We start from the raw sequence: 28,000 nt of genomic DNA, 5'->3' as shown, positions 1-28,000 counted from the left end.
ACAGAAGAAGAAAATAAGCAAGCATGTGCATTTCTACCCTGTCTCAGATCCTGACAAAAAAAAAAAAACAGCATTAAAAAACTATTTTTAGCATATTATTAAAGCCTGTACATTAAAACATAAAAGACTATAACTAAAATTTATGAACACTCTGATTCTCATCTAGCTACTGAGTAATGAGTAACTCATTAGCAAATAAGAAAAAATTAATCTGATTATAAATTTTTGAAGCTTTTTAAAATATGCGTATTTCTTGTGTTATGTTTATTAGTTTGGTGAAAAGTGCTTTTACAATTGTACTGGAGTAAAATTTGGGAAAGGCTGAAAATGAAAAATTTCTATAAGACAAATACTTAAAGATAAAATACTCTCAAAATAATTAATATCCCTAAAAACCAAATGCTCACAGAATGATAAACAGCCCAAAAGCAAAATGGGCAAAAGACATAAACTAGAAATACCCTCAAGAAATACAAATAAAAATTGATGATATCTAAGGTTGTTAGGAATGTTGAAAACTGGGCACTCTTCACTCACTGCTGTGTGGGAATGTAAACTGGTACAAAAAGTACTCCTTCAACTCCTCAAAAACAATAGAATTTAGGCACTATTCACACTCAAAGAAAGTCTCCTATGTCTGCTAGCTCCCTATTCTTTCTATATTCAAGTCATTTTGGGCTGTATTTATATCCACTGTCTTGCCTCTGCACCACTGAAATACCTGTTTCCCAATTCCCCTGCAAAATTCTCTCTTTCAAAACCCAGCTCAAACATTTCTTGCCTACTCTTCCCCAGGTAAAATTAATCAACCTTTTATGTGTAATCTCACAGCACTTGGGATTCCTCTAATACAAGAGTTAAAAACATTAAACTGAAGTTAGATCATAGATCTGTGCTAATTTATAATAACTCTGTGCTAAAGAGTTCCACTTATCAACAACAAAAATAATGGGACATGAACAGGAAATTCAAAGTAAAGAAAAATTAAATGCTCTTAAACATATGAAGAGATGCACAACTTCATTAATAATAAAATAAATATCAATTAAAACCATAACAACATTTATTATCTATCAAACTGACAATGAGCAAAAATATTTTACTATACTAAACATGGGAAAATAGGCATTCTAATAAAACTTACTGCTAAGGACATAAACTAGCAAAATATCTATGAAGACAATTACCTATCAAAACTATAAATGCACATACCTTTTACCCAATAATTCTATTTTGTATATTTTAAAGCTAATACTATAAATACTTTCATTATATTTGTTAAGATATATGATTGTACATGATTATTCACTTCAGGATTCTTTGCAGTGGCAAAAGATTAAAAAGATAAACATGTATCACTATGGGAACAGTTATACAAATTATGGTACATTTGGATAATTAAAAATTTTACAGTTAAAATGACTAGATAGCTCCAAATGAAACTATTTCCAAGCTATATTTTTAAATGGAAGACGCAAAACTAAGATGTACTAAATATTTGTATAAATGTATAGTACACTACCACTTATACAAAAAGCAATATAATCACACACAAAAAATAATATAGTCATATACTTATTAAAAAAGGGGATCATCACAACTGAATGGCTAAAGGACAGAGGTAGGAAGACTGACCTACTTTTCACTACATAACCTTCATACTTTTTTAACTGCTTACCATGAATACATTATCTACTCACAGAATTAACTATTTTGTTTTAAATAATTTAAACAACAAAAAGCAATTATTTATGTTGCTCTCAATTCATTATGAAATCTTTAAGGGCAAAGAACTGAACATGTGCCTCATCATCTTCATATCACCAACATGATATCTTGCACAGTGCCTAACATAGAAATGAGAAATGCTTATCAAAGTATGCTAAAGTGACTAGAGCCATAGCACATGCCTATAATCCCCACTACTTGGGAGACTGAGGAAGAAGGATCACATGTTCAAAACCAGATCTGACAACTTAGAGGTACCCTGTCTCAGAAATAAAAAGTAAAAAGAACCAGGGAGGTAGCTTAGTAATAAAACACCCCTCAGTTCAATTCCTGATACCACAAAAAGGATAAAGGGAGAGGGATAAAAGAGGGAGAGGGAAAGGGTTAGGGAAAAAGAGAGGGAGAAGGAGAGTGAAAAACAGAGAGAGAAAGAAACTACTGTGGCAAAGATAACCAGATACTCAATTAATTTTAAAGAAACAAAAAACATATTAAACAACTGGGAATTACAGAATGTTTACTATGTGTTAGAACACTATACAATGCACACTATACCTATTCATTTAATCTTCATTATAGCTCTATGAAGTGCAGATTTTATATAAGCATTTTGCAAATGAAGAAATGGAAGCCCAACAAAGATCAAGTAATGTGTCCAGGGCTATCTGGCTTGATTGTGCTAGAGGAAAGTCACCAAAACTTTCCAAATTTTAGTTTTCATTTTGGGTATCCCATAATCTAAGGATTGTATTCTAGCAAATTTTGTCAAAAAGTTTGTCAAAAAGCTTTTTTTTTGTCAAAAATTTTGTAGATTGAACTCTATTTGCTTTTCAGAGGATACTCTCCAAAAACCACTGATTTCATTATTCCATACTAGCTATGAAGAACAATAGCTCTGGAGTCAAACAATTTGGGCTGAAAACCTTCCTCTAGCACATTCAAGTCGGAAAACCCTGGGCATATTATTTGATCTTTGTTGGGTTTCCATTCCTTCATTTGTAAAATGCTTATATAAAATGCATTTCATAGAGCTATTATGAAGAGTAAATGAATAGGTATAGTGTGCATTGTATAGTGTTCTAACATAGTAAGCATTCTGTAAATTTTAATTATTGATAGTCTACATCTTCTTATAATTATCTATAAGCCACTTCTTCAGCTTCAAAAATTGTGACATTATACAGGGAGACATTCAGAAAAAAGCTAACTACAATTATCTGTTACTATCTGTTTCTACATTTCATTAATATCAGTGCTACTTGGAGAGAAAAACAATTAGTGCCATGCCCATCAACCAGATGGTACAAGACTAAAGCCTGGAAGTTTAACCCAGACCTGCCTTTCCCTCCCTTACTTCAGTAGGGAACAAAGCAATAATGCCATCAGGCTATCATACCATCATTCAATTTAACCAGTCAATGGCAGTATGAATGGAGCAAAGGACTAAATTCTAATTCCAATATAAAACCAGTTCTTGCTTTTGGAAATCACAAGTTGGGGGGGAGGGAATTCATTCTTTGGGTTTCTACATGTTTAAATTCCACATAAAAAGGGTATATTTATATTTTAATACATACATTATGGAAATCTGAAATCCCACTATAAAATAATACCAGTAATCCTATAACACCTGCTAATAAAAAGTTCCTAAGAAGAAATAATTTAAAGAGCAGAAATAAAAACATATACACACAGAGTATATCTTAATTAAAATTCATTAACTGGACAGTGGGTTGTGTTCTAAAACAGCCATGAAAGCATATGGAAAAGGCTTTCTGGAACTAAATTTCTTGGGTTCAAGTCATTAGCACACATAGTTAACTCTGACCTTGAGCTAGTTACATAATCTATCAGTGCTTTGATTTTCTTCTCCATAAAAAAAGTATAATAACACTAGTTTTCTCATAGGATTGCTGTGGGGATTAAATTAGTTACTGAATGTCAGTGTTCAATAAATGCTAAGTATTACTGTAATAAGTTTTATCTTTCATTCATTACTATAAGGTCAAAGAAGCAGAAATGATAAACTTTTACAACCGGATGTTCCTGTGAATCTTTATGGAACTAAGCAAAATTTTTTTTCTTTTTAATCAAACTTTTAAATAATAGTAAATGAAACAGTAATTACAAAAAATACTTACTTTGTAGCAGCAGCAGCAAAATGTCTGTTGGGCACTTGAATGTTTAAAGAACAAGGATAAAGAGACATCTGATATACCATCTTGGATAGATGACATCTCTGATGACATATCAAGACTTGAAAAGAAAAAACAAAAATATTAATATTAATCATTATATTAAAATTCTTTACATTATAAAGATCAGCTTTTCCAAATCATTCAATATTTTGTGATCTTTAACCATTCTACAAAAGTCTAACAATAGAAACCACATTTCTAGAAACTAGATGAACACATTTTGGGGGGTGGTACTGGGGATTGAACAACTGAGGGGCACTTGCCCACTGAGCTGCATCCCCGGCCCTATTTTGTATTTTATTTAGAGACAGGGTCTCACTGAGTTGCTTAGTCCCTTGCTTTTGCTGAGGGTGGCTTTGAACTCATGATCTTCCTGTCTCAGCCTCCCAGCTGCTGGGATTACAGGCATTCACCACCGTGCCTGGCTAACCACATTTTTTATTCAAACAATTTTGTTATTTATTTTTAACTTAATCTGGTTCAGGCTCAACAAAGTATGCAGGCTCTATTTTTAGGAAGTAAGTATTAAGTATCCCTGAATTTTTAAATAATTTACATTCATTCATTTCTTAATAGATAGTGGATTCAGAGTTGTCCTTCTGACGATCAGAACAAAGTGGGTGACGTGCCCTAGCAGAGATCAATATTTGTAAAGTTATAGAAATTAAAACACTTTAGTAGTGGCACTAGTATAGAATAGCAAATTAATAAAGCAACAAATAGTTCAGCCATAGATACATGCATATATGGATACTTGAAATAAAAGCAATGTTATTGCAAATCTCTGCACATTGAATTGAATCTAATAAGTTGTGCAGAGATAATGATTACCCATAAGGAAACAAGTATATTTAGTTGCTACCACCAACACACATACACACAAATCAAATCTAGATGGATAAAAGACTTACATAAATGCCAAAACTTAAAAAGACTTTCAAAATATAGAAAAATAACTTCATGAACTTTGGGGAAGAAATTATTTCACAAAAAAAAAAGCATTAAAATATGGCTGCATTAGTGTGAAGAGCTTGTTTATTAAATATTCTTTTTAAAAAAGTGAAAAGATGGGCTGGGGTTGTGGCTCAATGGTAAAGCACTTGCTTAGCATGCATGAGGCACTAGGTTCTATCCCCAGCCCCACATTAAAAAAAGAAAAAAAAAAAACTAAATAAACAAAATAAAGGTATTATATCCAACTACAACTAAAACTATATTTTAAAAAAAGTGAAAAGATAAGTCAGATATATTGGCAAATGCATAATTAACAAAAGATTAATATTTTAACAATAAAAGATAATTTAATAATATATGATCAACTGAATTGAGAAATGAACAAAACTAAGACTTCTAATTGAAAAGGAAACACAAATAATGCATAAATACATTAAAAATGCACAACCACATTAGTAACAAAGTAAATAAAAATTTAAAACCTAATAAATATCTTATATCAGTGTTACTTAGTGGTGATCAGGAAGCCTGTTATAGTTTGCAACTAAATTAAGATTACACCAACATATAAAACATTTATTTATTTATAAAACAATTATTTAGTGTATTTGACAATATTTTTTCCACAAAATTTTCTCAAAGGAGGAAGTGCTTTGATCTCATTGTAGACAGGTAAACAGTTTATGATCAGATAATAGATAATATAAGTAGCACCATTTTACATACTCAGATTGACAAAGCTTTAACAAAAAGTCACTGACAATATCAAGCAGGAATAAATTTTAGACACTGAAGATGTGTAATTGGAATACCACTTTGGAAAACAATATAGCACGACCCAATGACACTGAGCATGCACATCCCAATGATGCAACAATTCCACTTCTAAGCATGTCCCTTGCACCTGTGTACCAAGAGACATGCACAAGGATGATCATATCATTATTTGTAATAGCAAAACTACAGAAAAGAACTCAAGCAACTACAATAGGATGGATAAATACATTGTGGTATATTTCTATAATAGCCATAGAACTGTAAAAATAAACGAACCGTGCTACATAGTTGAGTTTCACAAACATAATGTTGAGCCAAAAAAAGCAAGTGACAAAACCACTATTCAGTAGGCACAATTTAATCCCCAGTCATGAAAAACAAAAATTAAAATTTCCAACAGAAACTGCTACAGATCTACCAAACTGCTACAGTCTAAAAGAAACCAAGTTACAAAAAAAAAAAAAAAACACTATTTAAGTAGGACTACTATACCATGATGTCTGTATTATTTTAAGAGTCTTTCTGTATTATCCACTTACCCTTACCAGATAACCTCATAGACCTCAGAGCTTCCTCAACTACATAAGAACTTAACCTGCCTCTGTACTCATTCTCCAAAGTCTTGCCCACTCCTACCCATGTTGGTAACAAAATGGAAACTAATCTGCCTCCTTTGTTACCTTACTCTTTTAATTGATACTAAATGGTTACATTGCCCAGAAATGAGTGGTAAACTGCCTTCTCACACAACTCTCATCTTGACTCTCTAGGAGATCTTATCCATCCTTCTAGTCTTTGCTTTCCTTTACAACCCCATTTCAACCAGGCCACCTGGATTTCTACAAACTCTGAACTCTTCCATTATTCTACCTTTGGCCTTCTCTGTTTCTTTTCCACCTGTTGTTAGTAAAAAGGATCATTTTTTAAAGGACATCTGTCTCCATGTCCTTAAATCACTTGTATAGCTCAACCTGGCTCTTTGAACAGAGTAAATTCTTACCAACATACTCTATGAGTTACTTCTAACCTATCAAACACCAAACTGCTACAGACTAAAAGAAACCAAGTTACAAAAACAAAAACAAACAAACAAACAAAAAAACACCATTCCTTCATGCTTACCATGCTTCAAATCACTCACCTCCTTTCAGTTATCTGAACAGCTACTCTGTTCTTTACCACCTTAGGATTTTCATATAAAATCTTTCTTCCCACTGTGACATTCTTTCCTACCACTTTCCCTTCACATGATGAATTTCACAGTAATCTAGTCATGTTTCAGATATTCCACTTAAACATTACTTCTTCAGAACAGTCTCCCTGAAGACTCAGAATAGATTAGGTCTCTCATATACACTTTTTTTAAAATGTTTTTTTAGTTGTCAATGGACCTTTATTTTATTTATGTATACGCAGAGCTGAGAATCAAACCCAGTGCCTCGTACATGCTAGGCAAATGCTCTATCACTGAGCTACAACTCCTGCCCTACATTTCTATAGCATTTTGTACTTTTCTTTCTCAACACATAGGATATTTGTAATTAAAGAAATAATTGTTCAATTAATAGTTGTTCAATTAATAGTTGCTCCTTAATAGATGGTAAATACTATCAGTAGGAAGCAAATGTGTATAGCTTGTTCACCACTGTACCCCTAACCACCTAGCTCAGTGTTAGACAAGTGGAGACTCAATAAGCAAAACCTGGATTCAAACTATTTTAAATATTACCTGTTACACCACACAAAGAGAGCACCTTGTGTGTATGTACACACACATATGTGTTCAGAAAGTTTTGCCAGGAACAATAGCAAACACCTATAATCCCAGTTCCTCAGGAGACTGAGGCAGGAAAATCAAAAGTTCAGTGCCAGCATGGGCAATTTAGGAAGACCCTGTGTGAAAATTAAAAAGTAAAAAAAAAAAAAGAAAAAGAAAAAAAGATTGGGGATGTAGCTAGGAGGTAGAACAGCTGCCTAGCATGCACAAGGCCCAGGATTCAATCTATAGTATCGCAAAAAAAAAATAATAAATAAAAATTAAGTTTTATTGTAACACAACTAGTTCATTTATTAACATTATTATCTGAGGCTTCTTTCGTGCTACAATGACAGAGATGGGTACCTGCAAGAGACAGTTGGCTTGTAAACCTAAAGCATTTACTATTCATCTCTTTACAGAAAATGTTTTCTGGTCCCTATTATTAAAAAAAAAAAAAATACTCTCTAGTACCCGAAGTAGGTAGAGACAATGCTTGGGAAGGGCATTAAGCAAGACACCTGTCAGTAAGGTAAGGAAATCCAGCCAGAAATCCAGCCTAGAATATTTTATTTTGTCCAGGTGTTCTTCAATAGATGAATATGATGTATATACATACAAAATGGAGTTTTATTCAGCCATAAAGAAGAATGAAATTATGGCCAGTAAGTGGATAGAAATGGAAAGCATCATGCTAAGTGAAATGAGTCAGATTCAGAAAAATCAAGCATTCAATGTTTTCTCTCATATGCAAGAGTTAGAACAAAGTGTGGGGGAGTGGGAGGGATCATATATCATAAGCATAGAGAGAAAACCAGTGGATAAGAAGGAAACTGAAGGGGAGGGAAAAGGGATGGGAAAGAAGAGGAAATGTAAAATGAATTTAACAAAATTATGCTATGAGCAAGTATACATATACCACAGTGAATTCTGCCTTTATGTATATCTACAAAGCACCAATTAAATATAAACAAAAGGAAAACCTGTAAAGGAAGGGGAATAGGCAGGAGGAAGAGAAGGAAAGAGGAGGCACAAGGACAGAAATGGAGCCAATTAAATCTCATACATGTATGATTAAGTCAAAATTAGCCCAACTATTATATGTAACTATAATGTACTATTAAAGGCATAAAAAAAGAATGCTGTGCTTTAGAATATTGTCCATAGACCAAAGAGCAACCAGAAATTACAGTATACCCCAATTCCCTCATAATTGTGCTTTTCAAAATGTCATATGATTGAATGTCAAACCTATCTGTGTGAAAATCCAGACTCTATTAACTGCAGCATTATTATGGTAAATAACTTGTATTAGGAATGAGTTTTTCAGCCTTAAAGATGTGTATTTGTAAAAACTGCATAATTCTTTGGTCATGTCTTTGTACCCCACTCAGTTGCATTTCTGTGCATTTGCTTAAGTACTTTCCAGTTCATCAGGCAGTTTGGGTGAGGGTGTTTTAAAATACAACTGTTTGTATTTTAAAGGCTATGAACAAACAGGCACTGCAGGCAGAGAAAGCAGATTTTTAGAAGAAAAAACAAGTTTGCTACATGAACCACAGGGCAAAATGTCTCACTTGAAGGGGGGACATTTTTTCTTGATGATCCAGGATTCATTCATTCACTCACTCAACAATAAATGTACCAACAAAATATGTGCTAAGACTGCCTTAAGCATTTAGGATACATTCATAAACAAAACACAAAAATCCTATTCTCAAAGTGCTTATGTTCTACTGGGAGGGAATACCAATAAACATAATATGGGGGATGGAGGGACTGCAGGATAAGATATCAAGTCAGAGGGAAAGTGGTTTGCGACTTTAAGTGCTTAAGATTGGCCTTATTTTAAAAGGTGACATTGAGCAAAGATTTGAAAGAAGAAAGTGAACAGCACTTATACCTAGAAATATGTTCCAGGTCAACCATCCCAAGGCAGAAATTCTTGGTGTGTTTATGGAACCAGGAGGAAACTGTGACCATAAGAGTTAAATGTGGAGAGGTTAATTAGAGAAGAAGTCAGAGAAGTTAAGCTGGGGATTAGGGGAAGAGGCAGGCACTAGATGACGTGGAAAACTATAGGCTAGTGCTGTTTAACAGAATTTGAGCCACGTGTAATTTTAATTTTTTCTAATAACCACAATAAAAAAAGAATAAAAATAGTGATATTAACAAATATATTTTGCTATAGTTAACCTCCCATAATATTATCATTTCATTATCAGTATTTAAAAATTAAGATATCTTACACTTTTTGTACTAAGCCTCCAAAATCTAATGAATATTTCTGCATGTTCTCACTTATATTCAGAAACTAGAAAAAGTTGATCTCACACAAGTAGAGAGAAGAATAGGGGTTAACAGAGGCTGGGAAGGAGAGGGAAATGGAAAGAAGTTGATAAATATGATCAAGGATATAGTTGGACAGAAGGAATCATTTCAAATATTCTATAGCACAACAGGGCAATTATAGTTGGCAACAATTAACTGTATACCTCAAAATAACAAGCATAGGTGCAACCACTCTGATTGGAGATTTCTTAGAAAACTTGGAATGGAACCACCATTTGAACCAGCTATCCCACTCCTGGGTCTATACCCAAAGGACTTAAAGTCAACATACTAAACATCAATGTTTATAGCAGCTCAATTCAAAATAGCTAAACTGAGAACAACCTAGATGCCCTTCAATAGATGAATGAATAAAGAAACTGTGTTATATATACACAATGGAACATTACTCGAAGAATAAAATTATGGCATTTGCAGGTAAATGGATGAAGTCATGCTAAGCGAAGTAAGCCAATCCCAAAAAAACAAAGGCCAAATGTTCCTCTGATAAGCAGATGCTGATCCATGATGGGGGAGGGCATGGGAAAAATGGAGGAACTCTGATTGGGCAAAGGGGAGGGAGGGGCAAAGAACGGGTATGGGGACAGGAAAGATGGTAGAATGTGATGGACATTATTACCCTAGGTTCATGTATGGCTGCACATACAGTTCAACATTACATTGTGTACAATCAGAGAAATGAAAAGTTGTGCTGCAATTGTGTACAATGAATCAAAATGCATTCTGCTGTCATATATACCTAATTAAAATAAATTTTTAAAAAGATTAATAGCATCAGGCAGTGATATTTTTGTTTTAAGTAAACAAGAAATCAAGACACAGAGTTAAAAGGAAATTAAGATACACAGTTTATTTCATGTATTAAATTATTGATAAGTACTCTTCTAGAATTCAAACCTCTTGACTGAGAAAAAAACAATTTTATTGGTCCTTTTTTTTGTACTATACTTGAATTTATTCCAAGAAATGAGACTGTGGAGAGAAAGAGGAATCAGTCAACTAATATAAGAAGGAATGACAGGTGAAATAGAAAAAAAAAAAAAATTAAGAGAAAGGTATCCAGGAAGCTAAGAGAAGAAAATGTGGCAAGAAGAGAATAATAACCTTCGGTTCTCCTTTTGATTTCTTTGGTTTTGTTAATGTAATATGATTGCTGTCATATAGGGAAGATAACACCACCAATCTCCTTTCAGTAATAATATACATTTTGGTTTGCTTATTTAGTAGTGGTCTGAGTCTACTGTGATCTCTTGCTACCCACGCTATCCCTAACTTTTGAATAACTATTCCAAGTAAAGGATGCTCATGATGACACAGCTTTCTTGTAAGAAGCTCAAAGAGAAATCTGTAATGCTGTGTTTCAAAAAGCAGAGAGCAGGGCTGGGAGGTGTGGCTCAGTGGTACTGCCCTTATCTAGCGCTGGTGAGGTCCTGGGTTCAATCGCCAGCACTGCAGAAAATCACTGGTTTAGGAGTGCAAGCTTCAGTTCCTTCCCTACCACTTATTGGTTATATAAATTTGGCCACATACCAACAACCCAACAAAATCATCTCCCCCTTTCTATAAAATTAAGGGATAGGGTATGCTCGCTGTTGCCTCCCCCTAAAGACCCACCTTAATTGAATATATAGCCGTAATTCCAGCTAACAAATTGGACTTTATTCACTGCTGAAAAGAGTTGCTGAAATACCTTCCAAATGATATACGTTGGTCCAAATTAGATAATGTTTAAAAACTGTAATCACTTGAAATGATGTATCTAGAAAGCAACAACGAGCACTCTGAAAACTGTTAAGGCTTAAGGACGGAGGTCACTTAAGTGTACCACCAGCCTAAGGAGAACTCACTTCTTCACTTATCAAACTCCACCTAACCGGTTCTGTGCCATCCAGCGGCGGCGGCACCCTGACCCCGACCCTCAGCCCCCAGACTCCACCTGCATTGCAGCCCCCCAGCCTCTTACCAGACGGATGCGAGAGCCTGTGATTAAGTAAGAAATCAGGCCTCACTGGAGACAGACGTTCAAGCAAAGGCTGGACAACCACTTTTCCAGAACAGAAAGGAAACTCATGCATCAGAAAAGGTTTGAGCTCGATGACTGATAAGATCTCCCTTTACTATTAAGTTCGCTGGTTCTATAATATATATCGTTTGGCACAAAACTAAGCATTACTATCATCATTCATAAGAGGTGACTAATAAACATACCAAAAGAATATGGCTGCACAAATATCAGAATCTGATCAGATAAAACAGTTTAGGGAATTCCCTGGAACCTACAATAAACTTACAGAAACCTGCTTTTTGGACTGTGTAAAAGACTTTACAACAAGAGAAGTAAAACCTGAAGAGATCACCTGTTCAGAACATTGCTTACAGAAATATTTAAAAATGACACAAAGAATATCCATGAGATTTCAAGAATATCATATTCAGCAGAATGAAGCCCTGGCAGCCAAAGCAGGACTCCTTGGTCAACCACGATAAAGAGAAATCCTGATGGATGGACTTTCAATGAAAGATTGCCAACAGCTGTTGCACTGGAAATGAGGATTCATGTGATGGAATCCCCTGAAAGCAGTAGGCACCATGTTAAACCACCTGTCGTGCCTTTTTGGCAATGGAAACCAATGAAGAAACAATATCGTTGTTCACCAAGAATAATCAAAATAGAAGATCTTATGGTTCAGAGAAAATAATAAGATACATTTGTTGAGGCCTTAAGATTCTGCAGCTTGGTCCCTTGATTAGAAAAATAAACCATTGTTTCTTCCATTGTGACTGTTAATTTTAAAGCAAAATATGTGTCCAATCATGTATGAGATAGAAAAATTTTTATTCTAAAAGTGAAATAAATGGAAATATCACTAAGCAAAAAACAAACAAACAAACTCCACCTACCCACTCCCCAGTCCACACACTGGAGATAGAACCCTGCCTTCCCCGCTGGTGGTTGTAGGGACTTCAATGATACATTCCCCCGCCAATCCGCCCTCAAGGTGGCTGGCTTCAGAAAGGAATGAAACCTCCAATAAGGTTGCTTTTAAGTAGTGATGATCCTTCAAAGAACCTAGAGCCCAGAAAGTGCAAGAGGCGTGTCGAGTTCCTATACCTGATCCGTGCTTCGGGGACTCTGGCTTGCATTCCGCTGTAACCCTAGACTCAGTTAACTATTTTCTCCCTAAGACACCCCACGCCTTACCTCTCCTGAGGCACCTTACGGCCGCCGCCATGTTGACCACTCCGGATTGTGTTGTTGAAATTGGTCCTACAATTAAACTGGGGAGAATGAAAAAAGAGTTCCGTTCCGGAATTGGCGAGGAGGGAAGCGGTTAGAAGGAACAGGAGGAACAGGGCGGAGACCGAAACAGGCTTTTCTGCCGGCGTGGCGGTGTTGCTGTCACTCCTCGGTGCTGCCTAGGACCCTCCGTTTAGAGGTTCCGGTACGAAGGCTTAACCACCTTCAGGAAAATACGATCTTGTTAGAGATGCTGTAATTACTTTATTTTGTTCGGTTTTTTAAAATTTTTTATCCTACCTATGTACAATAATTTTAATAGATCGTGAGGAAACCTAGGACCCAGCCTAAAATATTTTAAAGCCGAAGATCCCACCAGTTTCCTCAGCCACATTTCCAGCCTTGTTAAGAATGTCCTTAACCTGCCCGGCTGGGCGGAGGAGGTAGCGCGAGGCCCTGGGTCCGGCCCCAGCAGCAGAAATAAAAAAACAGATTCCGCCCGGCTTTTCGCCAACACCCAAGGGGAGGGAGATCCCACTCACTAACAAACTTCCTTTTTAGCTCAGCGCAAAATCAGCCGTAATAGTTTTATGTTGATCTAACATTCGGTTTTACATCCCTCCCTTCCCTGCCCTGCGAGCTGTGCCATCAGGATCAATTGATAATAATACAGCATTTGACATTTATGTAACGCGCGTGCAGTTTTAAAATGGCAGATCTGAGACCTACGCTCAGGTTAATTCTAACCAAAAAAAAAAAAAAAAGAAAACTAAATGTCATTTCCATTACGTCACAGCTGTCCGTGCGGTTTATCAAAAACAAATCTAATCACTGATTATATCACTTCCCAGTTTTAAATAAAACCCTCCAGTGACTGGCTATCTAAAGGCCTCTGCGTATCCCCTGTTCACCCCCAACCTAGGACACACACACACACACACACACACACACACACACACACACACACAGGGTTTCTCACCTCCATGACTTTTTTCATTCTGTCCTTTTCGCTTGAAATATATTGTTCCACATTATCAGGTAACAGTATCAGTTTTTTTTGTTTTTGTTTTTCTTTTTAAGATTTCAGGTCAGACTTTCCTCATTGAGGAAGGCTCCCTCCTGACTTCGGAGGGGGAATTATGGCCACCTCTTCCTGGTTTTATGTAGTTACATCTAGTTTTGTTTGTTTCAAGCAATTTCAAAATATGATTCATATACCATAAAATTTACCAATCTAAATTGTACCCTTCAATTTTTTTTTTTTTTTTTTTTTTTTTTTTAGTAAATTAGAGAATTGCACAACCATCCCAATGTATACCACTGAGCACTTAGTGGCAGAAATCTTGTCATTCATTTTTGTAACCTTAGCACCTTTCATATAATACCAGACACAGGAGGCCCTCAATAAATGATTGTTGAATAAGTAAATGTTTGTATGCATGAATTAGTGACTCCATTAGAAGGACAAGCCTGAAAAATTAACTTGCTTCCATGAAGTTGTTTCTGAAGATGGGCTATAATCAAAGTAAGAATTTCCAAGTGTTTTATTTTATGTTTATATAGATTACTCAGCAATATGAAGAATACGGTTTCTAATTTATTGCCTTTTTTTGTGAACAGCTAAGCAGTTACTTCAAAGATTTCACAACTATTTCTGATTGTTATTTTTCAAAGAATTTAACTGGGAATGTTGGCCTGTGCCTGTAATCCCAGTAACTCGGGAGACTGAGACAGAAGGATCACAAGTTTGAAGCCAGCCTGGGCAATTTATCAAAAAACAAAAAGGAGCATCACACTTCACAATACCTAAACTGTGGAACCAGCCGACATGTCCATCAGCAGATAAACTGATGAATAAAATGTGTTATATATACACAATGAAATTTTATTCAGCCATAAAGAAAAATGAAATTATGTCATTTGCAGGAAAATGGATGAAACTAGAGACCATTATGTTAAGCGAAATAAGCCAAACTCAGAAGGTCAAGAGTTGTATGTTTTCTCTCATATGTTGTAGCTAGAGAGGGAAATGGAAAAGAAACATGGGGGCAAGATGGGGATCTCATGAAAATCAAAGGGAGAACAGTAGAGGAAAGGAACTAGAAGATGGGAGGCAAAGAGGGAGGAGATAAGTGCTATGGAGTGATATTTGCCAAATTATATTTTTATGTGCATGTATAAATATGTAACAACAAATCCTATCAGTATGCACAACCATAATGCACCAATAAAAAATGTGGAAAGAGAAAAAACAAAACAAAAATTTGAATTTCAGATAAACAACAAATAATTTTGTAGTATATGTCCCAAATATTAAATGAGACATACTAAAAAGTTAGTTGTTGTTTGGATGAAATTTAAATTAACTGAGTCCCACCTTTTTGTTTGCTTAATCTGGGCATCATACATTGGACATCTTCTTGGGCACTAACCCTGACAAATGCCAGCCACTCCAGGACTCCCCAGAGAATGATGTGATGACAGTGAGATCCCTTTTCAGAAAAGTGATCTGATGACAATGGGAGATGGCATGTTGCTGGCAGTGAGAGAAATGAATAAAATATTTCATACTGTTTTCAGGACCTGTCCCTTAAAGTCTTGGAATTCTCCAATTTCTTGATCTGGTCTTAAGATCAAAGACAGGCCTTACAGTTCTCTTTGGTAGGGCATATGTACTCTTTTAGATTAACATTCTGGAGCAATTTCTTCAGAGAGGAATATATCAGAAAGTATAGAAAAATGTTATTAGGCTAATATAGTTTTTCTTCAGTTTTCATTGATTGTTAGATTTAAATAAGTCACTCCTTTTAACTATTAATTAACTATTAATACTATATTCCACATATTGATGAATGTTTCCCAAGTTCTAACTTCTGTTCTAAACATTTCACACAAGATACTTAAGGCCTATTGGTTATCTGTGTTTTATGAAGGAGGAAATTGAGAATCAGAGAAGATGACAAACTTTCCCAGGGTCACATCACTAATAAATGAGAGAAACAAGCTGCAACCCAAGCCTTCTTACTACAGAGTCTTCAGAATAAAAAATTTAAAAAATAAAGAGTACTCATGATGTGGCTCAATCATAAAGAGCGCCTGGGTTCAATCCCCAGTTACACACACACACACACACAAACACACACACACACACATACATTCAAAGAATTTGAATCTACCCTTATAATTTTCTTCCTTCTTGCTGTCCTTTCCTCCTGTTCTGTCTTTTTTTACACAAATGTGATCATCTGCCATGTTTCAAACAGCATAAGTGGCTATGCATTGATGTGGTGAAAAAAGCGGACAGTTGTCTGTCTTGTGATTCTTAAAATTTAATTAAATTTGAGGATGTATGCAAGTTCACCTAGACCATTTCAGACAAAATAAACACCCAGATTAGGGATGCTGGTTCTTTGACTATACACGTCTTCTCTTTCTACAACTTAGGTAAGTTGGCCCCCATCTATAGACCTCTTTATGTCTCCTAACAGGAGAATTTAAACCTTTGGTTCTGGAACTCACAGTAGTATGTAGTCTGATCATTAAAGCAATGTCCTGGATGAGTACAGTTTAACTGCCTTCTTTGGACACTAAAACCTGGCAGCATTAGTCAAGTGAGGTATGGAGTCCAGCTGCTTATATAAAACAATTCACAAGGAAGTTCTTTAGCTTAAAACTTTATAAAAAACCACAGAAGGACTTAATTTTTAAAAACTACAAAAATTCATACTCTGAAATGAGAACTCTAAGCCTCTAAATATTTGATACATAATGAAATTTTCCTCACTGAAGAGAGTCAGTGGAGCATTTTGTCTAAGTGGTTGTGCTCTGAAGCCAAACAACCTAGGCTTGAATCTCAGTATCATCACTTACTAGTTGTATGTGGACCTCAGTTTCTTTATTTGTGATATGGAGCTAATAATGAGATAACTACCAAGTTACTTACTTCAGTATCTGGCACAGAGTAAAGAACTGGTGAGCTTTCTTAACCAGAAAAACAAAATAAACTATCTGCTTATTTATGAATATGATCCCATACATGTAGGATGTCATTTTCATATTAGAACTTTTATTAGTGATTTCAGAAAGTCTCCAGGCTGTGTTTATTCACTTCCTCAAAGTTTACTTTAAAATTCAACTTTTCTCAGTTGATCTCCAAGAAGGTTTAGACTTTTCCAGAGTCTTGGAAAAATGCCAGCTGCCAGCCTGCTTGGCTAACTTCCCTGGGGAAAGCTTCTAAATATGTGCTTAGCCCTGTAATCATGTTGATCTGTTCTTTGCCTTCTTCAAACATCTTCCAGTTAATTCTTTGCAAGAAGAATCACTTCCTATTTGGGGCTCAGGTTGAAAATAGATTCTCTTATTGGACAAAAATAAGAAACTCTTAAAGCATTTTTATTTTGGTACCATCCATTAGATTCACTCAGGAATTTATTAAACTCAGTTGATGAGTTCCACCCCAAGGTTTCTGATCTAGTTGCTCTGGAGTGATAACTTGTGGATTTGCATTCATAATAGGTTCTCAGGTGATGCTAACATACTGGCTGAGTGACTATTCTTGGAAAACTGCTCATTACTCAATATTATAAAACATTTGCATCCATATCTAACATTAACTTGAGGATGAATTGTTTCATTTAATAATTTCATGCTCAATATAATATAGGGAAAAGTTCCCATGTGTTACACATCTAGGACCAGAATCTACTCATTCTTATCTTCTCCAACTTTACACAGAAATTGCTATTCCTGTCAAGGTTTCAGCTTCAAAAAATGTCCACTGTCAATGAGGAGTTCCAATGCCTATCTGCCTACCTATCAGGATTTAAACTATTACCAACTCTTAGAATCCCTCCCCTACCCCTTGTACTTATTTCAGATTCTTTTTTCATAAATAAATGTCTAAAGTAATAGTTTCTTAGTCTTAAGGTTGAACATTCTATAATAGATTGAAACTCATTTTCAACTTGTCCCACACATCTAGGAGCTTCTCAATCTCCCCAAGAGACTAGTTTAATTCCAGATTGAAATAAGTAATGAGAACTCTCCAGTGGTATGCTGATAAAAGCTTAACTATGGGTATTCCAGTATAAAATAAATGAAATTGTAGCATTCTATGCTGTAAACACTCACAATAATTGACTTCAAGCCACCAAACATAAAATCATCCAGTTCACACAATTCCTGACAATTTATTCCTTTTTTCTCATATGGCTATAACATATTGCTGGAACTTTCCTACTAAAAACCTTCCATAAACCAAACTAGATTTGTACTTCTTAAGATTTAATGTGAATACAAATGACCTGGAAATCTTATTTAAATGCAGATTCTGATTTAATAAATCTTGAATGGAGCCTAAGATTCTCATTTCCGACAAGCTTCTAGGTGACATTAATGTTACTGGTCAATGAACTATACTTTAAGGAGCAAGTTCCTAGAATACATCAAAGAGCAAAATCTACAGTTCTATCATTAGTCCCCACCAAAATCATAATGAGGCTTAATTCATCAATGCTACAGGATTGGGAGGTAGGGCCTAGTGGGAGGTATTTGGATCATGGGGGCAGAGCCCTCATGAATGGATTAATGCTTTTCCTTTCCAGGGTGGGTTAGTTATTACAGGAATTCAGCCCCCTTTTTTCTCTCATACATGCCTTCTCTTCCCTTTTCTCTCTTTTTTAGGCTCAAACATGCCCTTCTGCCAGAAGCCAAGCAGATGACAAGGGCATGTTCTTGGACTTGCCAGTGTCTAGAAATGTGAGCCAAATAAATTTCTCTTTCTAAATCACCCTGTCTCGGGTATTCTGTTATAGCAACAGAAAATAAACTAAGACACCATTTGTCCAAGGAAGGATTTGTCCATCCATACTATGGCCAGTAATGGTGGCTTAGAAAGAAAAGCTGAACCAGTCATTCCTCTCATGAAACTGGAATTGGAAAAATGACAGTCTGAAAAATGTAGGTGAGATGATTCAAGCTTTTAAAGTCACAGAGTAGGTTTCAAGCTAAAGAAGCCTTGAAAGACAAGCCAAAAGTACAGGGAACAAAAAGAATGAGTAGAGTTGCATGAATAAGTCAGTTACAAGAATGGAATGAAGTGCTGAGAAAAGCAGAAATAACATGAGAAAAGAAGAGAGTGGTCTTTGAGAGGAAGATAGCAAATGCTGCCTCAGTTCCTGTTACAGTTTGAGCCTGCTGTATCACAGTCCCTCCCCTTGCCTTCTTCTGAGATCCCTATCTACCATATGTATCTATCTCTACAGTAACTTCTGTTTTCTTGAAGTAGCACCAGTATATTTCTATATCTTCTTAAAAAAAATAATTAAAGGGCTGGGGATATAGCTCAATCGGTAAGTACTTGCCCTGCAAGCACAAGGCCCTGGGTTCGATCCCCAGCACCAAAAAAAAAAAAAAAAAAACCCGTAGGACTCTAGTTATTCTGGTTATAATGCATGAATTGGCAGTTCTAGTTCAGAATTAGTTGCAAAGTCTTAATCCATAAATCCAAGATTTGGAAAAGTTTTTGGATATCTTCCATCTACCTACCTCTCTATGGTTCTCTGATTAATTTCTGGCAACACAGTCTCAAATATTTTTATAAGGTAGTTCATTTCACTTTTGGTGAACTATAATTTTTAAAAGGTTGTTGTATATATTAAAGCTGAAATCTCTGTAACATGGACCTCATTTTGCCCTTTGGGTCATTCCATTTCCACATGGCAAATTTTCTGGAATTTGAGAATAGCTATTATGCCTTCCTTCAAATCTTCCCCTCACTTGGATAAATATGTTCCTATCCTTAACCACCCACACTTCTTCCCTTCTGTGGCATGGAGATGAGAAATTCTCATCTTCCTCAGAGCCTTAACAAGTATATACTCTAGTTTGTCTATCTTATAAAATGTAGTCATAAACTGAACAAAACATTCTATAGGAAAAATGAATGTAACCTAAAATGGCATTACCTTATTTGACTGTTATAATGGCTTCTCTTAGTACTTTGTAATTTCTTTACTTTTCCTCAGTACTTTGTTACTTATGACAAAAAAATACCATGAATATCCCAAGTTTTGAAGTAAACTAAAAGATAAGTTTTCTTTGATCGACTTTTTGCTTTAATATTTCTATAATCTAGAATAGTACCATCAACACACATTTTGTAAAACAAGTCTCATATGTACTTTTTAATTTCTAGTGCCTACATTTTAAAAAGTAAAAAGAAACAAGTAAAATTAATTTAAATAACTTATTGAGTTCAGTATATCCATGCTATCAGTTCAAAGTGTAATTAATACAAACATTATTGAGATATTTTACATTCTTTTCTATATTAAGTATTTGAAACTTGACATGGAGCACAACACAATTAAAACTAACTACATTTCAAATGTTCAGTATCCAAGTGTGACTATCTTAATGGAGAGCACACTTTTCTGATAATAATAACAGTTAGTGCTTATTGAACTCTAACTGCATACCAAGCACTTTTCTAAGGCATTTATATTGTTAACTCTTTAAATCTTAACAACAATCCTATGAAATAAGCATTATAATTATTCTCATTTTACAGATTAAGGAATAGAGTCACGGAGAAGTTAAGTAACTTGCCCAGCTAGTTAAGTTAGGATTTGAACCTGGGATGCTTTTCTCCAGAGTCTATGTCCTGAATCACTTTTTATATATGTCACATACATATGTCATGCTGGATACTGTGCTAAGCACTTCATATATTGTATTGTGCTTAGTTCCCATTTTATAGACAAAGAAACTGAGGTCCCAAGAAATATATTTCTTGCCCAAGACCAGAAGCTAGTATTACATCTCACAACAGAGCCAGTATATCTGAACTTTGCACCTCCTCCTACTTTGCTGCTACCCCTAAACTCTGGTGTTTAGACATTTTTCCACCCATGACTCAATATTTTTGATGCTGATGTTTTAAAGAATGACCAGATAACATCAGAGTGTGTGGGAGAAAATAAGCAACATGTAAGCACATGTACACTACTTTTTGATCTTCAAAGCTAAGCATATAAATCACAAGCACCAACAAAACACTAATTAGAGTTAGTTTTTTAATCTCATATATGAGAAGGTAAAACTAGTTTGAAATATTTATCTAGAATATGGAAATCCATCTTTTAAAAATTCACACACCTGAGAAAAGTAACAGTATCAACAAAGCAATTCTCGGAAGGACATCTTATTTTTATAGCAGAGTGTACACAACTCTCAAGAGGAGGCTGTAAGTAATTGGAAGGATATGACACTCTTCCTCCCTTTTATACCATGGGACTTTGTTGTTTTGTAGACTTAGAAGTGAACTTGACATTTTGTTGTTACACTCCTTTCAGGTCTCTCTTTCTTTTAGATTAGGTCGATCTTAGGCTGAGTTCTTTGCCAAGTTCCAGCCTTAGGGGTTAATAAGTTCTTTCTCTATCTTTAGGCATCTCCTTTTTACTGCTTCAGGAAATGAGCTCTGGGTTTAGGGAAACTTGGAGATTATTTCTTTATTATTTTTATCTGAAAAATATTGAGCTCAAGTATTCTATTATTCATCTGTGAACAGTAGCATTGTATCTTTGTCAAAATTATTTTATTCCACTGAGGAACTTTAGACAGGGCAAAGGGGAAGGAGGGGAAGGAGAAGGGTTTGGGAGTAGGAAAGACAGGGAAATGAGACATCATTAGCTTAAGTACATGTATGAAGACACAAATGGTGTGACTGCTTTGTGAACAACCAGAGACATGAAAAATTGTGCTCTATATGTGCACTATGAATTGAAATACATCCTGCTATCATGTATAACAAATTAGAATAAATAAATACATGTAAAATAAAAAGTAAAAATTATTTTATTCCATTTACCCATTTTTTTTTCTGTTGATGCTGTTTGGTTAGCATTTTTCTTCTTCTGTAGTTAGTTATTAAGTAGTAGAGGTAGAGTTATAATAGAGGAAATTGAGGAACGGGGAGAAAAGAGATTTTGAATGGTTGGGCCTTTAATGATCAGGAAGCTATAGGTTCAAATCAAGCTTTTCTGGCATGATCAATCCCAGCAGGGTATGCCCTTACTCAATGCTTCAATTTTTCCACCTGAAAATAGGGATGATGATATTTTTGTAGCATATGATTCTCCATAGTGGTTCCTCAGCTTCAGTGACACCTTGAGAATTTATTTTAAATAACTGTAGATATTTTTAAGGATTAATATTTAACAAATAAAAATGCTTTTCTGGATCCTCTGGGAAAGATGATAGAGCTCTATACCCTAGCAGAAAAACAGACCAAAGGGGTACAACAGGGTCCAAAGAGGGGAAATAATTAGCATCCTGAATCATGAGGGAAAATCGATTGTATTTAGAAAGGAAAAAAGAAAAGATTTCTCCAATATTCTGAATCATCAGGGTAAATAGATTGTATTTAGAGAGAAAAAAAGATTTCTCCAAAGGTCAAAGGAAAATAAGGATCAGGATAGGTATATAAGTAGAAGAGTCATTAAATAAAATGCTTTTAAACTGTAATAATCCTATATGTATGGCTAACTTCTTATCTTTTCTCAGATTGTAACATCTTAAAAGGTATATAAAATATAATTTATACAGAAAACATAAGAATTCATTGAGCTCCTGAACCCACCCTAGAAGGAGGGTGAAAGAAGGCTAGCGAGAGTAAGACAAATGCTCTGGCTCTGCTATAGGAAGAGGCCAGATGTCTATGACTGACAGGGAGGTGGGGATTTCTGCAGGGTTACCACAGCTCATCATATATACAGCACCCAGAATGGATTCGGGAAGTAATGGCTATGTAATAGGAGGGCTCCAAAATTCAAGCCATGGGCACCCTGAGATTCAGATATATGTTATACAGAGTGTGTCCTGACATCCTCAAGGGGCCTTTGCAGGACTCTGAGGAGCAGTTCATCCTAAAGAAAGTAAGAGATTTTGAAGGGCACAGGTCCAGTAAGAGAGGGAAAGCAATACTGAATATGATACTTCTGCTTCATGCCTTCCAAGGATGAGTGTTAGAACCTGAGCAGGGGAGGCAATAGAAGAATATGTAAAAGAGCCATTTCCCTGAAAACTCTGAAGGGTTTGTGAACACAGAACTTCTTGTTTGTGGGAACCGAGGTAACAAGGAAAACTTGAGAGAATTTCTTGAGTGTAAATGGGACAGCCTGGGATATACTTGGCACAGTGACAGCTTCCGTGATTTTGGCACCTTTCCTACAGAAAGAAAGTAACAAAAGCAGCAGAGGACAAAAGGGCTGATGTTGTGCAGAAGCAAATGTGTTTGGGAACACTTAATGACACACTCCCTTGGTACATTCATCCAGAGCTAGGGAGACTTTGAAGATGAAGCCAATAATTATTGGTGGGGTCCCAAAGACAGAGAAATATAGAGCCTTAGATTCCTCTTGATTTGGGAATCACCAACAGCATGGGGAAAACCATCTGAGAGTAACACAAGCAAATATGATTGTTATAAGAATTGTGAAGTGTGATAGGACTTATTCAATGTTTAATTTTCTTATATTTTTTTGACCAGGATTAGTGGGGTTTCATTTCTTTGCACTTTTTAAAAAATATTTATTTCCTAGTTATGAATTAAAGTCTGACACACTATATACTCCCATATCTTAATGTATTAATTGAATTACTATGATATACTTTGCTAAATCATATCTAGTTATCCATAACTGTTTATCTCATTCTTTATTATGTGAAAATTATGTATCTTTTTGAAATTATTTTATTTTATTTATTATAATTAGTTATATGTGAGAGCAAATGCAATTCAATTCATATTACACAAATAGAGCACATTTTTTCATATCTCTGGTTGAACACAAAGTAGAGTCACACCGTTTATGTTTTTATACATATACTTAGGGTAATGATGTGCATCTCATTCTACCATCTTTCCTTCCTCCATCTCCCCTCTCTTCCTCTCCTTCCCCTTTGCCTAATCTAAAGTTCATCTATTTCTCCCATGCTCCCTACCTCCATTTGGTTTTTTGGAATTGCCTTACTTTACTTAGCATTATATTCTGCAACTCCATCCATTTACATACAAATGCCATGATTTTATTCTCAAAATTAAGTATCTTGAAGTATCTTACTTTTTTGGGGTTTTTTTGTTTTTTGTTTTGGTACTGGGAATTGAACTTAGGAGCACTTTGCACTTTAACTCTGAGCTACATTAAAGTCTTTTTTTTTTTTTAACAAGGATCTCCCTAAGCTACCTAGGCTGGCCTCCAACTTGCAACCTTCCTGCTTCTGCTTCTTGAGTAGCTGGAGTTACAGGTATGTAGCATTGAACCTGGCTAAAAATCTAGTTTCTTTCAGAGCCAACAAGAAAGCATTATCAGGATTCGTTGTAAAATCCAAATGAATTATATCCACTGAATAACACTCCTTTGTCAATCATTCTGCCTTTTTTACATAATTTAATGTATTAGAAGGCAAATATTTATTTTTACAAGACTATTCTGTCCTTACCATTTTGCCATAAATTCATTGGCTTCATGAACTTATTCCCTTGTTCCTAACAGATTTTTTCCTCCTTTCTATATGCTAATAAATTACTGATAATTTCTTATTTTAAAAATCACTATAAGTCAGGCATGATGGTGCTTGCCTATAATCCCAGGTACTAAGGAGGTAGGGAGAAGAATCATAAGCTCAAGGCCAGCTTGGGCAACTTAGTGAAATCGTGTCTCAAAATTTGAAAAAATAAAAAGGAATGGGATGTAGCTTAGCAGTAGAGCACCCCCTGGGTTCAGTCCCAAGTATTGAAAGAAGAGAAGGAGAAGGAAAAGAAGAAAAGAAGAAGGAAAAGGAGGAAGAGGAGGAGGAGAAGGAGAAGACAAGACACTCTACTGATTATGCTCCAATCACATCTATTCTTTACCCCTGCCCACCCTGCTTTGTACCTACTGACACTGAGCCTTTTAAACTGTACCACCCAGGTTCCAGTGCCCTCTTGTCTCTCACTGGGTTTGTCCATATGAAGCACCAGCAAGAGATAAAGCTGGAAGAAAGAGAAACCAACGTAGTTGCCCAGTTCCCTCCTATCTGGCTGCCGTCCTGGAAATGGGTGCATTCCTCAATGATCACTGCTTTTGCCAGGTGACGTCTCTCCCATAGCTTGAGCTCTCACCTTGTTCCAATAACACAATGTTTCCCTTTGGCCTTACCCTATGATTTATATCCCTTGCAACACAGTACATATCCAATATTTGGAGTTGGTTGATCAAAAATAATGCCTTAAGAGCTTTCAACAAGACAGTGTCTTACCTAATCACATTTATTTACATTTATTATTTATTATTTGGAGACAAAGTCTCACCAAGTTGCCCAGACTGGCCTCAAGTTTACAATTCTCCTGCCTCAACATCCTGAGTAGATGGGATTACAGTCGTGTGCCACCACTCCTGACAAGACAGTTCTTTATGTCTATTAGCTTTCTTCAAATGTAACAGTGACAATGACTGCCCTTTTGGGAGTTGTCCTTGGCAAAGTTACTTTTGCTTCCCCTCCCTTTGGCCTGAATTCTAAATTCTAAGAAAAAGACACATGCCCTGAATGATGAAGACTCCACCCAGATCATCGCCCCGTGCCTCCTCTGCCTCCCTATAAAAGTTCCTTTCATATAACTAAGTTCCCTAAAATGGCCTTTTTTTTTTCCCCCCCAGGGGAGCAATGGGATGATAGTCTTTCCATCTTCTCAGGGTTCCAGTCCTTCAAAATACCTGATTTCTGGGCTGGGTTGTGGCTCAGCAGTAAAGCACTCGCCTCACATGTGTGAGACCCTGGGTTCAATCCTCAGCACCACATAAAAATAAATAAACAAAATAAAGATATTGTGTCCATGTATAACTAAAAAAAATTTTTTTTAAATACCTGATTTCCCTCCTAAAGAGAAATATGCATTCTCAGAGGAAGTATACTTTGTTAATACGGTATTGTCCCACAAATGTTTTTTTAAATGGAACTGACAGCTAATTAACCTGAAAAATCTAGATTTATGAGTTCTTTTGAAAATAATCAGAAGACCAAGCCATACTGGACCCATATTTCTACATGGTCATGATCCACTGGAGCTTTGCACTTTTTAGATAGGGCATCAATTCCTCACTTACTACATTCTTCATTACACTGAATTGCCTCTCTATGCACTTCACTCATTCACAATATCTGCCTAGACCCTGCAGACACTGGAGTTTGTAGCCTCTAATTCCACTCTTTTTGAAATTACGTGAGTCTATCAAAAGAAGTAATAGGTGATTGCTGAAGAATGATAGCTGTTTCATTGGCAAAAAATGCCAGGCCAAAGCTTTGAAATTACCACCTGTAAGGGTCTAACTGAATTCTTAGATAAGGTCCATTTGCCCTTTGTATTTTAAGCAATTCATCTAAGGGTTCTCTTTTAGTCAGCTTTGTGTGGTCCTGATGAAAATATCTGACCAGAATAACTTAGAGGAGGAAAAGTTTATTTTGGACTCATAGTTTCAGAGATTTAGTCCATGGTAGGCCATTACTCTCAGCCCAAAGTGGGGTAAAACATCATGGTCAGAGGCCAGGGCTGCTCAGCTCATGGCGGTCAGGAAGCAGATGGAAAGGGAGAAGAAGGGGCCACAGAGAAGATGCTCCCTTCCAGGGCACACTCCCAGTGATCTAACCTCCTCCAGCCATACCCCACCTGCCTATAGTTACCATCCAGTTAATCCATTGAAACTAGGATGGACTGATTATTTTATAGCTCTCACACTCTTATCATTTTACCTCTAAATATTCCTGTATTAACTCAAAAGTCTTGGGGAGACATCCCATATCCTAACTGCAACCAGGTTTTCTATCAGAACCTTGTCTTGTATATTTAATAATTATTTATATAATCTTCTTTTTGTAAGGGGAGGAATGTTTGGAATCCTGATAGTGACTTTTCTGTTTTATATACTTTGAACACATGAGAAACTCTTAGTCAAACTGCTTTAGGTAAACTAGCTTTCAGTAAGTTAGTCTGAGCTCCCTCAATTCACACTTTTCGATTGAATGAATTATTAATATTTCTTCATTTGAAATATTCCTGAAGTGTTCAATCCAGTTATAGTTAGTTTTATATGCTACAGAATGTAATGTAGCTCTAGCTGAGACTTTTGTCTATTTTCTAGAATTCTTGTTTAAAGCCTACCTACTACCATCCCTATGAATTATTTAAACTTGACCTCTTAAATAACATACAGAAATGTAATGCAACACTTCACTTAATTTATTAAATTGGTACTGTACTGAGGTTCTAATTTTTAAATGGAAACTCCATTGCTGGAAAAAAATCCTTTATTTTGAAAACTTTTAAGTCAGTGCCCATTTAAACAGCCATGTTCTAGTCACTGCTGATTTAAAAATAATGATAAAGAGAGCCAGGTGTGCTGGTGCACTCCAGTAATCCAGCTACTCAGGAGGATCACAAATTCGAGACCAACCTCAGCAAGTTAGAGAGGCCCTAAACTACTTAGTGAGACCCTGTCTCAAAATAAAAAATAAAAAGGGCTGGGGGTGTGGTTCAGTGGCTAGGTGTCCCTGGGTTCAATCCTGGTACCAAAAATAAAAATAAAATACAGAAAATATTGTCTTGTAGTATAGCACACACCCTGCTAACCAATTTCCGTGTAATCAATTAACCATATTCATTGACCCTTTCTGGTGTCTCTATAAATATATTGGCTGATTCCTTCAGCACTTTAAAAAAACTTGACTGGTAATCTTTCTGTAGCCTAACCAACATTTCCCCCAATAGTAGAGTTTTATACTTATGAATTCATTGTTTTCTCAAATCTGTTTATGATTGCTCAAGAAATATGTGTACAAGAAAAAAAGTTTGTATTTTTTAAATATGAAAACTAAGTTAAGTGCTTTGGAAAGATATGATGAAGACAAGCTGCTAGAAGAGCAGCTAAAAGCTATTAATACCAAATTTGGGAAGTGGGCCAT

The 28,000-nt window shown here is 35.7% G+C and overlaps 1 protein-coding gene and 1 pseudogene across 2 annotated transcripts in view; one reads left to right on the top strand and one right to left on the bottom strand.

Moving 5' to 3' along the window:
• Positions 1–13,195, bottom strand: part of Mrpl1 (mitochondrial ribosomal protein L1) — an 87,853-nt gene extending 74,658 nt beyond the window's left edge. The window contains exons 1-2 of the mRNA XM_076864745.2: positions 12,968–13,195; positions 3,870–3,984 (exon numbers count right to left, since the gene is read on the bottom strand). Of these exons, the coding sequence (XP_076720860.2) occupies positions 3,870–3,984; positions 12,968–12,998 (146 nt within the window). The 5' untranslated portion in view covers positions 12,999–13,195. The remainder of the gene's footprint in view (positions 1–3,869; positions 3,985–12,967) is intronic.
• On the top strand, positions 11,663–12,408 carry LOC143406166 (mitochondrial import inner membrane translocase subunit Tim9 pseudogene; annotated as a pseudogene). Its single transcript, XR_013092176.2, has 2 exons — positions 11,663–11,848; positions 11,957–12,408. The product of XR_013092176.2 is annotated as a mitochondrial import inner membrane translocase subunit Tim9 pseudogene (transcript).
• Positions 13,196–28,000: the final 14,805 nt, after the last annotated feature.

Source organism: Callospermophilus lateralis, chromosome 8, assembly GCF_048772815.1.
Source record: "Callospermophilus lateralis isolate mCalLat2 chromosome 8, mCalLat2.hap1, whole genome shotgun sequence".
NCBI lineage: Eukaryota > Metazoa > Chordata > Mammalia > Rodentia > Sciuridae > Callospermophilus > Callospermophilus lateralis.
Note: the sequence above shows the minus strand (reverse complement) of the source record. Positions and strands in the feature narration are given on the sequence as shown.